This window comes from Xyrauchen texanus, chromosome 22 (assembly GCF_025860055.1).
Source record: "Xyrauchen texanus isolate HMW12.3.18 chromosome 22, RBS_HiC_50CHRs, whole genome shotgun sequence".
NCBI lineage: Eukaryota > Metazoa > Chordata > Actinopteri > Cypriniformes > Catostomidae > Xyrauchen > Xyrauchen texanus.
In genome coordinates this window covers 30,702,661-30,718,853 of record NC_068297.1, presented here as the reverse complement: position 1 = coordinate 30,718,853, position 16,193 = coordinate 30,702,661, and the positions used below count along the sequence as shown (strand labels likewise).

Sequence of the window (16,193 nt, the reverse complement as noted above, 5' to 3'; positions counted from 1 at the left end):
CCTCAAAATGTTTTCAAAGGCAACATAAATAATGTTCTCACTAGTGGCATCACTGTGTGATACTGCACCTCCAAGAACAAAAATGACCTACAGCAGTTTGTGTCATGAGCACAGAGAATCAAAGGTGATCCGCTGACAGAATGCACATCATCGAAAACCCAATCCATCACCCCCGATCACAAGCTGTTATGTTCCTTGCCTTCTCCACCTCACACCTGTAATATCTTACATATATTTATAGTATCTCAACATACTGTAGAAGCTAAATGTCATTTTATGAAAATGGCAAGTGATATAAAAGAACATTTTTTTTAAGTTTGGTAAAACAGTTTATCCTCCAAGTCATAATTGATGTCTGTAATACCAACTCTTTTGCATCTTTATATATTTTACCATTGTGATCTCATTAGTATTAGGTATTCTTAAGTAAAGTACTGTACTGGCACAGATACATTTGCTTTCACTGAAAAGCACATTGACGTATCGACAGCATGTAAAACATAAATCATAAATCCTTATTGAATCCATGAACATTGAATTAATTGAAATAATCGGTTGATATTATTGTAATTAATCACTGAGCTTGTCATAAAGTACACCATAAACAGTCATAAAAGCAATCCTATGTATTAATGCGCTAGAATCCAAGTGTTTAGGGTTAGGGTTGACGGGATGGTTCACCTAAAAATGAAAATGCTCTCATCATTTACTCACCCTCATTTCATCCCAGATGCATCTGTCTTTCTTTCTTCTCCAGAACACAAACAAAGAATGTTTGAAGAATATTTCAGCTCCTGTAGGTCCATACAATACAAGTTAATGATGGCCAGAACGTTGAAGCTCCAAAAACACGTAAATTACTTAAATATTGATCTGTTTCTCACCCACTCCTATCATATCACTTCTGAAAATATGGATTTAACCACTGTCGAACATATGGATCACTTTTATGTGGCTTTTTTGGAGCTTCAAAGTTCTGGTCACCATTCATTTGCATTTTATGGACCTACAGAGCTGAGATATTCTTTTAAAAATCGTAATTTGTGTTCTGCAGAAGAAAGATAGTCATACACATCTGGGATGGCATGAGGGTGAGTAAAGTATGAGAGAATGATCATTTTTGGGTGAACTATCCCTTTAGGGGGATCTAAAATATCTGTAAAATAAAAATAAAAAGAAGTACAAATGGAATATTTGTAATACTTTTCTAAAGCTCTACATAATGACATGACATTTTAGATGCTGCTAATATGTCTGTATTGCACTTCTCTGTGTCTATGCAAGCACACAAAAATGTACAGTATGTGTAAATACACAATCTTATGCAGCAAACCCTACAAATAATCATAGGATCAGACTGATTTTACCGGTATTTTTGTACACTTTCTGAATGCATTTCTCAGATTGACAGACATCTAAATCTACATTAGCATGCTGATAGGCAAATGAGTGATCATAGGACTGGTCATGACACAAGACATCATAGCAAATAATGTTAAGAAGGGTATTTTTAGTGGTTGCAGATAACCTTTGTAAGAGAGTTGTATACTATGAAATGTTGCATAGAATTGTAATGGAATACTAGTATAGTCTGCTGCTTAATAAGAAATATACACTGATTAATGCCTCGAGGTCAAAAAAGATGGTAAAAAATGTGGTTTAATCGTCAAACACTTTTGTATTTTTGGCAAATGTAATAGGATCTTCAAAGTTCCATGCATACAGAAAATGTGCATGTTGTGCAAAGTAAAAATAATGAAAGAGAGTAAGAATAGTATAGTAGTATGCCATTCCATAAAGTTCAACAGTGAAATGCCGACTTAATGTACACAGAGATTATGTTTGCTGAGCCTGTTGGTCTTTTTCAAAGCCTAACACTCCGAGCTTTACTGTATCCTGTAATTAAAGCACAGTTTATGGACATACCATAACAGGTTGACATGTTGGAACCAGATTATTTGTATTCACGACACACACCGAAACTAATAACTAGCTTTTAGAAAGCCACTGCACGACATCTTAGTTTGACAGCTTAAGGCATTGTCTGGAAAATTCCCTAAAGGTGAAGATTTGCTGAAATGTCATCACAGAAGTATTCAGCTCTATGCAAATCCTGGGCTTGAGATCTTTGTAGTTTAAAGCAGGGGCTCGTTTTGTGCCCTGGGAGGAAGCCATGGATTATTTTGCACAATTTGAAGGGTCTTCAGAACTAAAATAACTGCAGCTTTGCTTCTGAAAACTGGTTGCATTAGTGCCCAAGGCAATATTTCCAATTAAGGAAAAATGATCTTACTGTGTTGACAAGTTCTAACGTGTCTCTGACTGGCGTTGAGCTCACATTTTATGTTAGTCCTACATAATTGATCCATAGACTTGGTAGTGTGTGCGGCATATGTATGATACGTGCTTTATAGCCACAATGAAAACTTTTTTGCTGTTTTTATCCTGCAACTGTCTACACTGAACATGGCTAAAGATGTAAGTAATAACTGCCAATGTATGTCCTCCAACACAAATATCCTACTGGGCACTGAGGGCAATTGACTGCCAATAAGTAGTACTATATAGTGACTATAGTAATGAAAACAATCAAGTTGTCTTAACATTACTTAATATAAACTCTGCCTTCCTTATACTTCTTTGCTTTCAAACCCTAAAACAAAGACCTTAAAGGGAAAGATCATGCAAAAATGAAAATGTTCTCAACATTACTCCAACCCAGATACGTCTGACCTTCTTTCTTCTGCAGAACACAAATTAAGATTTTTAAAAGAATATGTCAGCTCTGTTGGTCCTTACAATGCAAGTGAATGGTGACCAAACCTTTGAAGCGCCAAAAACCACATAAAGACAAAATAAAAGTAATCCATACGACTATTCAGAAGTTATGTGCATGAAAAACAGATCAATATTCAAGTCCTTTCTCACTTTTTGGTGATTCACACTATTTGTGCATATCGCCACCTACTGGGCAGGGAGAATTTATGGTAAAAAGGACTTAAATATTTATCTGTTTCACACCTACACCTGTAATATTGCTTTAGAAGACATTGAGTTAACAACTGGATTCTTATGGATTACTTTTATGCTGCCTTTATATGCTTTTTGGACCTTCAAGGCTCTGGCCACCATTCACTTGCACTGTATGGACTAGCAGAGCTGAAATATTTTTCAAAAAATCTTTGTTTGTGTTCACCAGAACAAAGACAGTCACACCCATCTGGGATGGCATGAGGGTGAGTAAATGACGAGAACATTTATTTTTGGGTGAAATATCCCTTCAAAGAAAAAGCTCACCCAAAACATGGGTGACCAATTTCTGTTATCCTATACTCACCTTAATGTTGTTCCAAATCATTGTCCAGTGGAACTCAAAAGTAGACTTTTCATTGTATGAAAAAAGAACAGGTTAGATATAAAAACCTAAATAACTTGTTTTGTTTTCCACAGAAGTATGAAAATCACAGATACGTAAGGATTTGAATGTGAGAATATAACAGAATTTTATTTTAGGGTACACTCTACCATTAAGAAATGGAAAATATTTATAATGCGCTGTTTTTTGGTTTTTATAATGTGCTAAAAAGCAACAAGGTAGTTTGTAATGTGCTATTGGTTAATGATGTGATTCTAATGGATTGGTACACTTTAAGTCCTTGAAATCAGTGAAATAGCGCCATCTACTGGGTGTTTTCCAAATGAACAGAATGTTCTGTTCTTGATATAACAGTTACATGTATGGCTTCTCATATGAAGGCACCTGCTAAAATGAAACGTCACTGCTTCAGCATAAACAGAGATAGTCATAACAATGCACTTGCAACATTATCATTATAATACACATGTGTTTTGGGGGTTCCCAAAATATTGAATACCTTGTTCAATATGAAGACACTGAAAATACTGAATACTTTTAAGCACACAAATCTGTGCTTTTCACTACAAACCTAATGGTTTTGGAATCCATAAGACTTCTTATATTCTCTATTCCAAACCCAATAATCTCCAGCTAATGGTACATTTTACAAAACAATCTTGATTATAAATTCTTTATTCTTTTTTATTCATTGAAAATGATTAGGAACATTGATCAAAGTCAAATTTTCTGTTGTGTCCGCATGTAACATGTTCAACAGATCATTGTTCTGCATTCCATCCTGTCAGGACTGTATCAACAGGTGACTTTATAAACAGGTTCACCAACAAGAAGGACACCTGTTTTCTTGATGGTGTAGTACTGGCCCAATATTGGTGAGATTTTCTGCTTAGGGTCAGTCATTCGATAGCTATGAAGCAAAAACCAAGCAGGTTATGAAAAGTAAATTGTTAATGCATTTTAAGAGATGTCAACAATATAAATTATACAGTACATAGAGCCATTACATTACCTTGTAGTTACATGTGTAGAATGAAAATATACAGTACAGTTTACAAAGATGTGAACAAAACGCTTCAGAGTAGTTCTGTGTTATATAAACTCAATATTATTAATTTCAAAACTCATAGCTTTACCATCGTCAACATGGAATCGAAATGTACCCCAATATCTTTCTTATTGCACATTCCTGGTTTCACTGTTTATGATTAATTTGTGTACGTTATTCTAGATTTAACGTGTGTGTGTGTGTGTGTGAGTGTGTTTCTTAATCTTTCATGAAACTATAATAACCACCCATCTCAATTCTAATTTGTAATGCCCACTTTTCACAATCCAATCAAATCACAAAGGACTAAATAAAGTCCTGCCCTGTGATTTTTTCTCTCCTTTCAATATCCCATTTAACTAAATGTAATGTAAAATGGCCTGCAAATGGCTTTTCATGTTGAATTTAAGTCTAGTGTACCCGATAACATGTAACTGATTAACAAAGAAGAAACAAGAAACTTATTTTGGTAAGAGGCGCAAAAAAATGACTGACTAAACAGCCATGAACCTAAATCAACAGATCTATTTAATCTGTCATAAAAAGTACTTATTAAAGGGATAGTTCAGCCAAAAAAAGTCATTTTTTTATTATATATTCTCCTTCCTGCCAAGTAGGTGGCGATAGGCACGAAGAAATCGCCAAAACACAAGAAGAATGTGAAAGTAAAAGTGAAAGTGGAGATTGATAGTAAAAAAGGACTTAAATGTTGATCTGTTTCTCACCCACACTTATCATATCGCTTCTGAAGATAAAGAATTAACCACTGGAGTCTTATGGATTTCTTTTATGCTGGCTTAATGTGCTTTTGGAGATTCAAAATTTTGGTCACCATTCACTTGCATTGTGAGGACCTACCGAGCGGAGATATTCTACTAAAATATATATTTTTTTAATTAAGCAGAAGAGATATATATATATATCTGGGATGTCATGAGGGTGAGTAAATGATGAGAGAATTTTCATTTTTGGGTGAACGATTCTTTTAAAACTGGAGTATGCATATGCTCTAGGTCATTTTTAATCAGCCTAATCTAATGAAAAATAAAGTTTCTGTCTGTGTAGACTTACGCTTTGAGTGTGTTCAGTGGCTCTTTCCCAGTGAGAACTCCAGTTTCAGGGTCAACAGTAGTAAAAATGCACCTGTATGTTAAAGAGACAGCACTAATGTTACTGGAGTATTTTGCATTAGTAATGATACTGGAGAACACTGTATGGACTAAATGTACAAGTTACTTCACCTTCCACAGCCAATGACTCTCTTCATCTCCACTTGGCCAATCTGAATATGATCCCATGTGTCCTATTGTACAAAACAATTTTGCAAACTTGAATCTATTTAGCACTGTCACTCGTACCACGTCACCAGGTGTAAAAGGGGTCTTAAAGTTGTAATGATAACAGTTTTGGTTAATTTTACATGAGATTAAATATATTAAGTATTTCATTGAGTTATACCTCTGTGAAGGCCTCACAGTCACTGACCACAATGCTGGGACGGAACTGAGAGATAGTGACCTCACGGTCCAATCTGCTATTCAGGTCCCTAACAGAGGCCTCAGACATCAGCATGATGGGAGCTGCATCAGGATAGGCCACCTGGGAAATCATGAAATACCAGATAATGCCTGTGACTGAAAACAAACAACCCAAAATCTAATTAGATCACTTCTTTGCAGTAACGGTGACTACTTTTTGGTATTGCTATCGTCTGATATGATATTGTAACACTGTTAAGGATGGGCAAGGAGGAGGCGAGAACCGGCTTGTCAACATAAATCATAATTGAATGCAATTCAATTGGGGACCGGGCGCGCGATATTCCGACCCGGCCCCGCCCCCTCCTCTCCACAGATATGTTAATCATATTTTTATAGTTAAAGAGCTTTTAATCCTTGTTCTTTGGAGTATGAGAAATGTGCATCAAACCTTCTCATCCCTAGGAAACAGTGGCTCTTTCTCTGAAGGCCACTGGGCCTTTAGATGCGGTTCAAAATGGACCAGGCGAATGGTCTTGTCAAATGCCAGGTATCTAGTAAGCCAGTCAGACACTTCGTCCCCACAGTCTCTGCCTTGGACGTCTACAGTAAACACTCTACAGACACAAGCAAAATCATTTATCAAATGTATCATTTATCGCAACTAATTCACCACAATTTCATTTTGTAAAGGTGTGCAGTAATACTATATATATATTTATCATAACATATGAATATAAACCGCATCTACTCGAAAACATACATTGCATTAACGTGTACAACCCAAAATATCAATTATAATGTGAACTTAGAGTGATACATAAGACAAAGGATTAATTGTGAGTTTCTTAAACTTCTTTGGCTTAAAAATCCATAAAAAACAATCAAGTACAGACCTGATTTTGTGGGGAATACCCATAAACCATTGTTCTTCAATAATTAAGCATGTTTGTTTGGTCAAAAGGAACTTATTTGAGAATATGAACATGTTCCTATCAACAACAAATTACAAAGTATATTATTGATGTTGTTTTATTGTAATTATTTGTTTTGTGTAAAGTCAGCATTAAGGTGCATAGTGTTCCCTTTGGTGAAGCTGCATTATACTCAATCCATGTAAAGTAGTGATGGGCATTCCGGCTCTTTTGGCTCCCAAAAAACAATTCTAATTACATTATTAAAAGAAATCATATGCTACATTTTTTGTATTTAAACATGCATTGTTTTGTTATGAAAAAGAATGCTATTAAACATTTGCATTAAAAGTATAAAATGTTATTGTATATAAGTGCATTCAAAACTAATACACTCTGAACAGCATAATAGAATATTGCACCATATCAAAGAAAAAAAAAAAACAATTTTCAAAATTGCAGCATCCCACAAATTGAAATAAATGTAAAAAAGGAGGATGTTATTACACTTGTGCATTTAAAGTATAATTTTTTTAGATCTATATACACAATGTGTACATTGAATACAATCTGAACAACAAAATACGTTGGCTCCGCCCTGCCTCGCGCATCTTTGGTTCATTGGTTGACACTGCGTGTATGATTGACAGGAACAACAGATGAGGCTGTTAGTCTGAGCAGACAGTCAGAATGAATGTGCGTGCACTTGAGCATTTAGGCCTTTATTATTTTATTTATTTCGTTCTTTGAATGAGTTAATTCTATTCATTTAAATCTTTTGATTATTCATATCTTAATTTTTATAAATAGATTAGGCCCTTCTGATATGCAAGTCGGCTCCCAACGTTCGCGAACGACCCATCACTAATGTATATTTTCTTAGCGAGTGTGAACGTGTATAGCTGAAGTCTTCTTTGGGGAATCAAGTTTAATGGAGGATCTCAGTCATTAATTTCTCTTGTGCCAATTCAATGCAATTAAGTAGAAACTATAATAAAATGCTAATTTGAAACAACATGTTACTAGTTACCTTACTGGTGTGACATACCTTTTTAAGTAAAATAAATAAGCAAATCAAGTTTACAATTAACTGATACATTTGTGTATATCTAACTAAGGTTTTCTAGCTATGTTGACATTAAACGACCAAAAGTTGAATGTACTTAAAAAGTGTGATGCAAAAAAATGCCACATGTATATTTTAAGTAAATCCAACACATCTTTTTTTTTTTTCAGTGATTGACTGTTTTTCTGTTACTGTTGCTTTCTTTTTGATGCTCCAAAGTGGACTCACTATCTATTACCTTTGCATTAAGAGGGACAAGGACATTCTACTAAATTTCTCCTTTTTTGTTCCACAGAAGCAGGCCATACAGGTTTAGAAGGGTGAGTAAATGGTGACAGAATTTTCTATTATGGGTGAACTATTCCTTTTAGCGTCCAAATAATTGTGGGGGCCACTAAAGTAAGTACCTGCAGTCCACAACGGAGTTATTGGGCTGTTGAAGAGGAACCCTCAACTCCTCCATCTTGGGTCCATTGAGACAAAGCTGCCCACCTTCACAGGCCAGCGACACCAACACCAGACGAGGCTGCTGTCTGCCTGTCACCATGTGTCCATCTTCAGTGATGACAAGCCAGTGGCTACAACAAAACACACTATTTGTTGAAATTAACAGCTGAAAAAGACAAATGGCTATCCTTATGTCGTTCTAAAAACACGCTCATTCAAACCATTTGTAACTCACATAATTAAAGAAGTTTTATGATGCACGCAAAAATAATTAAAGAGTAAAGTATGTTAAAACAGAATAGGCGTTCCAAACAACTGCATAGCCCTCAAAATAGCAATGCATCAGTCCTTATAATAACAATCCAGATCTTTGCAGCATTGTTACATATGCTCACCGATCCTGCAGGTCGCCGTATTTCAGTCCCATTCGAAGGCATTCTGCGGAATCTACCGACACAGCTTTCCCAGACTTCATCGGATGAACTAACAGCTGAGAAACAACTCCAACCTGAGTTAACTTTTTCTCTTTGCACATATAGTTATACCCCAGGCCGAGTCCAAGCAGCGCAACTGCAGTACCAGCACCACATAGGGCGATTTTCCTATTCTGATCGATTAATTTCACAAAGGCAGTAGAATCCATCTTTCTTGTCGGTGAGACAAATCTCGGAAAAGTTTTCCAGCACTCGTTACATCTGAAGTAGTCGCTGGGTTTCGAAATAGCATACTACCCATACTACTCTTACTACTTTTACCATCTCTGTCTATGGCAGAAATAGTAGGAGTAGTATGATAGTATGCCACATGTCACATGCACCCAATGAAAAAGCCTTTTGCTACTAGGAAATTTTAAAGTGACAGGTCCTCACTTTTGAAGTAAACATGAAATCAAAATGGAACCCGATTTACTTTTATTGTGAATGTGAACAATTCCCATGTGCGGGATATATATATATATATATATATATATATATATATATATATATATATATATATATATATATATATATATATATAATTGTCTGTAATTTTTTAACAAAAGGTTATACACTTGCTCTATCTCGGAAAGGACTTTAAAGTACTTTTCGGCTGACACTAACAGGGCCCTCTTATTTTTCAACTCCTTTCCTCCAACTTTTGTCACTTTTCACGATTCTGAATACAAATGCATTTGGGCAGGCGCCCGAACCCCCAAGGAATTCTATTAAACACAATACCGAATTTGAGATGTGGTGGAAATGACACAGATGTTGGAATTTTCATAATTTTTAGAAGAAGAATAAAATGATGAAAACTACATAAATCTCCTGTGGTGCATCTACATACACTGTTGGACATTGTTAGCAGACCGGTTAAAAAAAATGTGAGAGTGTGAAAAAGTGCTAAAAGTGCTCGAAGTTGAAGCAACACATGTATGTTTTTGGAGCTGTAAAAATGTCTAAATCATCCTTCTATCAGCTGACTATTTTTCTAGGTAGATGAACACAAGTAATGTGTTATCAGCGTCATTTTCTGACATTATAGCAGCATAACTTTTATTGAACCCGGAACATTCCTTTAAGACCTCTTACAGTGCAGACTGTGTTAAGTGAACATGCAAATGAATATGTTTCACTAGTTAAACTAATTAAAGATATCCTTTTGAGGTTTTAATAAAACATAATAAACAAAAACAAAAATCATGCATTTATTGTCCCTCCCTAGTATGATGCCAAATAAGCAGGATATTCCTCTCAGATTAATTAACAAAATATGAGTCTCAAATAAATTATCTTGCGCTTCCAATTAGCAAAGAGATATTTTTGTCCTGGTTCCTTCAGTAAGGACGAAAATAGAAACATAAATATACTGTACACTATGTCCTACCCCCATGGGCCTGCTGGGCAAAGATATTTTTTACCTTTCTCATGCATGTGGATGCCTGAGATACATAAACTAGAAGGAAGAGCAACAGATGCCGCCACAATGGGAGGGCAATACAGGCATTTGATGTAATGGCGTTCCTTCTGTTACTTAGTCAGGCAGGTTTAATAGCTGAAGGCAAAGTCTTGGGCACACAGCGCTTTCTCCTTGGCAGGATGTGAAGATGGCACGCTATCCAGTGTGGGCCAAACATAACCTGATCAGCAAGACCTCTCTGAGTCATAGGGGATACACAGGACAAGATGTCCAGATTGTTGCTGAGAGCACTTGGAGGGTCTGTATGGGATAACTGCTATTTTTCTCTGAGCTGTAGTTCAGACCAAGGTCATAGTGATACTTGATCTTCAAAGCTGACATTTAGGTACTAAACATCAAGGGTAATTAAGTACTCCAGGTTCAAGAGTCTAAAAGGTTTCCCATGTCTAGGTGTGGGCAGTGCTGTCATTGTTTTGTTCCACTATCATTGTGTGGAGGCCACTTTGCTTTCTTTGTCTTTGTTATGAAAAACAATGTTAAATGCAGTCAGTCTGAATACCATTGTATCACTCCACATGACTTCCATCAGGTTAATATACTGTAAGAGACTTCAAAAGGTTAGATTAGTTATTTCATTAACACGTTGAGCTGGGCAAAGAGCAGGAGTCATGTCGGTATGCCATCTGGATCAACAAATATCTCAAAGGTGTTTCATTTTTCTGGTCATGAAGTCTAGTACAGCATATTACAGGAGACTCATAACATGAATGGAGTGGGTACAGTCTGGCAAAAAAATATTTTATTATTATACATTTAAACGCCCTGTGAAATCACAATTGATTTTTAGCTATGAGGGCATCTATAGGGTGGTGTACCCACAAAAGCTGACAAAAGTGTGATTTAGTCAATTTTCACTTTTAAAATGCAAATTCCCTGAAAAATAAACCAAAAATATTGTTGTCACAACTTTCACTCACAGGTGAATCCAAATATTTATCCAGTAAAATTCTTCCCAGAATGAGAACACCCCCTCCTCCTGATACACTCACTAGATATAGCTGGTAGCAAATCATGGTTCACAGTTGTGATGTAAACTAAAGGCTACTGTCTAGTTTTAAAAAGGGTTAAGCACTTTGTTTTATCCCCAGCCTGATCTCATAAACATTACGTAACCATGGCAACATTTTTGCCAAATGAAATTGCGTGCCTTATTACATGTATGGCTGCAGTTTCCCAGGGAAATGTCAAGCGAGGGATGCCATAAGCGAGTGTCATTATGTCGTAATCAGATGAGATTTTTAAAGTTTTAGGTTAGGGAGGTACGTTTTACTCATTTAAACCTACATCTAGTATTCACCATAAACCTAACCAAGTTTCTTTAGTGTCTTTAAAGCAAATGAGAGGTGTCTACTAAACACAAAACAGACATCCTTACTCTTAATCAATGTCTAAACCTAACCGATAGTTTCCAAAAAGCAAAATGAGAAATGAAAAGCACATTTTCTGAAGCAACCATGTCATTTTGTGTCACTTCTATGACACTTTTGTCTCATGTTACGACATTCTTCAAGCAATTTTATGGGAGGAGCACTTCGTTATGCCCCAACTCAACTTCCTGTTTCAATAGGAAACAAGTCAACACACAAAAAAAACGACATTCTTCAAGCGATTTTATGGGAGGAGCACTTCGTTATGCCCCAACTCAACTTCCTGTTTCAGTAGGAAACAAGTCAACACACAAAAAAAAACGACATTCAAGCGATTTTATGGGAGGAGCACTTCGTTATGCCCCAACTCAACTTCCTGTTTCAGTAGGAAACAAGTCAACACACAAAAAAAAACGACATTCTTCAAGCGATTTTATGGGAGGAGCAATTCGTTATGCCCCAACTCAACTTCCTGTTTCAATAGGAAACAAGTCAACACACAAAAAAAAAATGACATTCTTCAAGCGATTTTATGGGAGGAGCAATTTGTTATGCCCCAACTCAACTTCCTGTTTCAATAGGAAACAAGTCAACACACAAAAAAAACGACATTCTTCAAGCGATTTTATGGGAGGAGCAATTCGTTATGCCCCAACTCAACTTCCTGTTTCAGTAGGAAACAAGTCAACACACACAAAAAAAACGACATTCTTCAAGCGATTTTATGGGAGGAGCACTTCGTTATGCCCCAACTCAACTTCCTGTTTCAATAGGAAACAAGTCAACACAGAAAAAAAAACGACATTCTTCAAGCGATTTTATGGGAGGAGCACTTCGTTATGCCCCAATTCAACTTCCTGTTTCAATAGAAAACAAGTCAACACACGAAAAAAAAACGACATTCTTCAAGCGATTTTATGGGAGGAGCACTTCGTTATGCCCCAACTCAACTTCCTGTTTCAATAGGAAACAAGTCAACACACGAAAAAAAAACGACATTCTTCAAGCGATTTTATGGGAGGAGCACTTCGTTACGCCCCAACTCAACTTCCTGTTTCAGTAGGAAACAAGTCAACACACAACGACATTCTTCAGCGATTTTATGGGAGAGCACTGTTATGCCCAACTCAACTTCCTGTTTCAGTAGGAAACAAGTCAACACACGAAAAAAAAAACCGACATTCTTCAAGCGATTTTATGGGAGGAGCACTTCGTTATGCCCCAACTCAACTTCCTGTTTCAATAGAAAACAAGTCAACATACGAAAAAAAACCGACATTCTTCAAGCGATTTTATGGGAGGAGCACTTCGTTATGCCCCAACTCAACTTCCTGTTTCAATAGGAAACAAGTCAACACAGGGGAAAAAAATCTTTTTTAAACAATTTAATTGGTCGAGCACTTTGTTTTGTTCCACCATAACTTCCTGTTTAAATAGGAAAAATAAGAACAAAAAATCTGTGTTCGTCAAATGATTTCATAAGACGAAATGTTCGATGTGTCCCTTTTCAACTTTCTGTTTTAATAGGAAATATTTCAACTAGTGCTGTCAGCGGTAACCTGTTAATGCAGGCGATTGATTTAAAAATTTTAGCTCGTACTTTTCTGAATCGATTTGACATAAGGTTCTGACATTTTATCCAGCTCTGTGAGTTGTAAACACTGTTAGAGGGTGGGTCTACAGTTTATTGGGGACATTACTCTTATATACACACTAAAAACAAACACACAATAGTGAGTCTTTGCCAATGATCAAGTGCTGGAAAAAGAACCTCTATGAAAGTAATGCTGAAGGAACTTCAAAGGACTTCACTGAAGTCCTTCACGCATCTTTAGCAAATCAGGATTTGCGCACAAAAGCATGTAGATTCTTACTAGCCCACAGTGCAGCTAGTTTTTCTCCCTCTGATCAAATTTAATATGATTTCAACTTTGTACCCATTTGTGCCAAGCTTTTGAAATGTCAGTTTGGATGAATTACCTTTATATTGGAAGAGCCACCACTGCTAAAAGCAGAACAAGATGCGCTTTTTATATTGAGTTCATTGCAGTGCTGGATGATCTGACACGAGTCATGTGCATTCCATATCTAAAGTGAAAAGACACCCCACCGACAGATTAATATTAAAAGAGGGTTTAAGGTGCATTTCAATGAATACTAGTTCTTTCAATCAGTCAACATCACAGTTAGACTTTGGGAAATGTTTAATGTTACTCATTGGAGCTATTTTTGAGAATTTCTGTCTTGAGAGTTTGGAAAATGTTAATAAAGCATTTTGTTACATGCTGTATTGTTTTGTTTTGTTCTATTGTGTTGTTCTTTCCAAAGAACAAATAAATGCATGAAGACAATCACAATCCCTGTTGTCTTTTGTTTTTGTGCTTTTGTTGAAGTTCTTGTTTAGTTCCTGTTTCCTGTTAGGTTTTTGTAGTTCTTTGTAGTTTCATTTTATGATTGGTTTTCCCCTGATTATTTTTCACTCCCTGAATGTTTCCCCAGGTGTTCCTCGTTCCCTTGTTTGTTCCCTTGTATATTTAAGCCCTTGTTTCCCCTATATAGTTTGTCAGTTCTTGCATGTTTTGTTATGCTCTGTACTCGGTTCCTTGTGTTTTTCCTGTACTCTGTGTTTTCCTGTTTATTTTAATAAAGCTGCAAAAACCTAACAGGAACTAAACAAGGACTTCAACATAAAAGCACAAAAACAAAATACTACAGGGAATGTGACAATAAGTATATATAGAGTCAAATTTGACTACTTTTCAAATGTGAGATTAATCGCGATTAACTATAAAAAAAAAAAGAGATTAATCGCGATTAAAAGATTTAATCTACTGACAGCCCGAATTGCAACAATTCAAGTCAATTTTATTTGTATAGCGCCTTTCACAACACACATCGTTTCAAAGCAGCTTTACAGAAGATCAGCATTAACAGACGATAAAACTGTAATGTCTATAAAGTCGATGAATCTTCATTGTGCAATTTAGATAAAATACGATTCTTAATCGTGTTTAAAAATAATTAAATAATAATTGTATTAATAACCCCAGTGAGCAAGCTGTAGGCGACTGTGGCAAGGAACACAAAACTCCATAAGATGTAGATTAATGGAGAAAAATAACCTTGGGAGAAACCAGACTCTCTGTGAGGGCCAGTTCCCCTCTGGCTAACATCATGAATATAATACCAATATTACTTATGTATAGATAAAATCATGGTTTAAAATTATTAAACTAAGTAAGGGTTAAGGGTCAGTGTTTAAACATTGATTGTGTTTGAACTGTAAAATGAATGACCAAAGTCTTTGAAGTCCATCTTGATTAATTGCAGAAGTTCACATAGATGCAATTTTCCTTGTTAATTGGCTGATGAAGGCTTTTGTTGGCAATAGTTAGTCTATGCATTCCATTTCAAGGTCGTAGTCCATCAATAGACCGAGGTGATGCAGGTTGGAGTTGGCATCAGTTCATCCTCTGAAGTCCATCATAATAGACTGAAGTGATATATGGCTGGTGCCAGCTGCATTTAGTCATCATCATTCAACGACATGTAGCAGTGGAGTCCAACATGAAGCAGGAATGGTGCTGGATCCAGGCGGTTCTGGTGACCTCAGGATAGGAGTCCCGAGGTTGAGACAGGGAAACAAATAAAAAGATGTAAGCATAGATGCCATTAAATTTATTGCAGAGTTAGAGATCATGATCACTGTTTCTGGTTTCTGGTTCTGGCAGACCCAACTAAAGCAGCCTAATTGAGGGTTGGAGGATAAATTAGGTGTATGCCTGGCTAAATAGATGAGTCTTTAGTCTAGACTTAAACTGAGAGAGTGTGTCTGCATCTCGAAAAGTGTTTGTGGGACTATTCCATAGTTTAGGAGCCAAATATGAAAAGGATCTACCTCCTTTTGTGGATTTTGATATTCTAGGAACTATTAACAGGCCAGAATTTTGCGATCTCAATGAACATGATGGAATATAGCATGGTAGAAGATCACTTAAGTACTGTGGAGCTAGACCATTTAAAACTTTGTACGTAGTTAACAGAATTTTTCTATTAATACGGAATTTAACAGGTAGCCAATGTAACGATGATAAAATGGGGCTAATATGATCATATTTCTTGGTTCTTGTTAGCACTTTGGCTGCTGCATTTTGAACCAATTTAAGTTTATTTATTGATCTTGCTGGACATCCTCCCAGTAATGCATTACAATAATCTAGTCTTGAGGTCATGAACGCATGAATTAATTTTTCGGCATCAGCAACAGAGAGCATATGCCTTAATTTAGCAATATTTCTTAGGTGGAAGAATGCTGTTCTACAAACATTTGTGATTTGATTTTCAAAGGACAGATTGGTATCAAATATAACACCTAAGTTCTTCGCTGTTGAAGATGATGTAACAGTACATCCATCTAGAGTCAAATTATATTTTAGCGGCTTATTTTTAGCATTTTTTGGTCCAATAATTAGAACCTCTGTTTTGTTAGAATTGAGTAGAAGGAAATTTCTGGCCATCCAATCTTTTATTTCATTGAT

The 16,193-nt window shown here is 36.1% G+C and overlaps 1 protein-coding gene across 1 annotated transcript; it reads right to left on the bottom strand.

The window, feature by feature from the left end:
* Window positions 1-4,012: 4,012 nt before the first annotated feature.
* On the bottom strand, window positions 4,013-9,086 carry LOC127662803 (mitochondrial amidoxime-reducing component 1-like). The gene is made up of 7 exons (XM_052154152.1): window positions 8,725-9,086; window positions 8,290-8,460; window positions 6,354-6,519; window positions 5,883-6,023; window positions 5,666-5,727; window positions 5,496-5,567; window positions 4,013-4,286 (listed from the first exon to the last, which is right to left on the bottom strand). The coding sequence occupies exons 1-7, from the start codon at window positions 8,970-8,972 to the stop codon at window positions 4,172-4,174; spliced, it is 975 nt and encodes a 324-aa protein (XP_052010112.1). The 5' UTR covers window positions 8,973-9,086; the 3' UTR covers window positions 4,013-4,171.
* Between the last annotated feature and the right edge of the window lie 7,107 nt (window positions 9,087-16,193).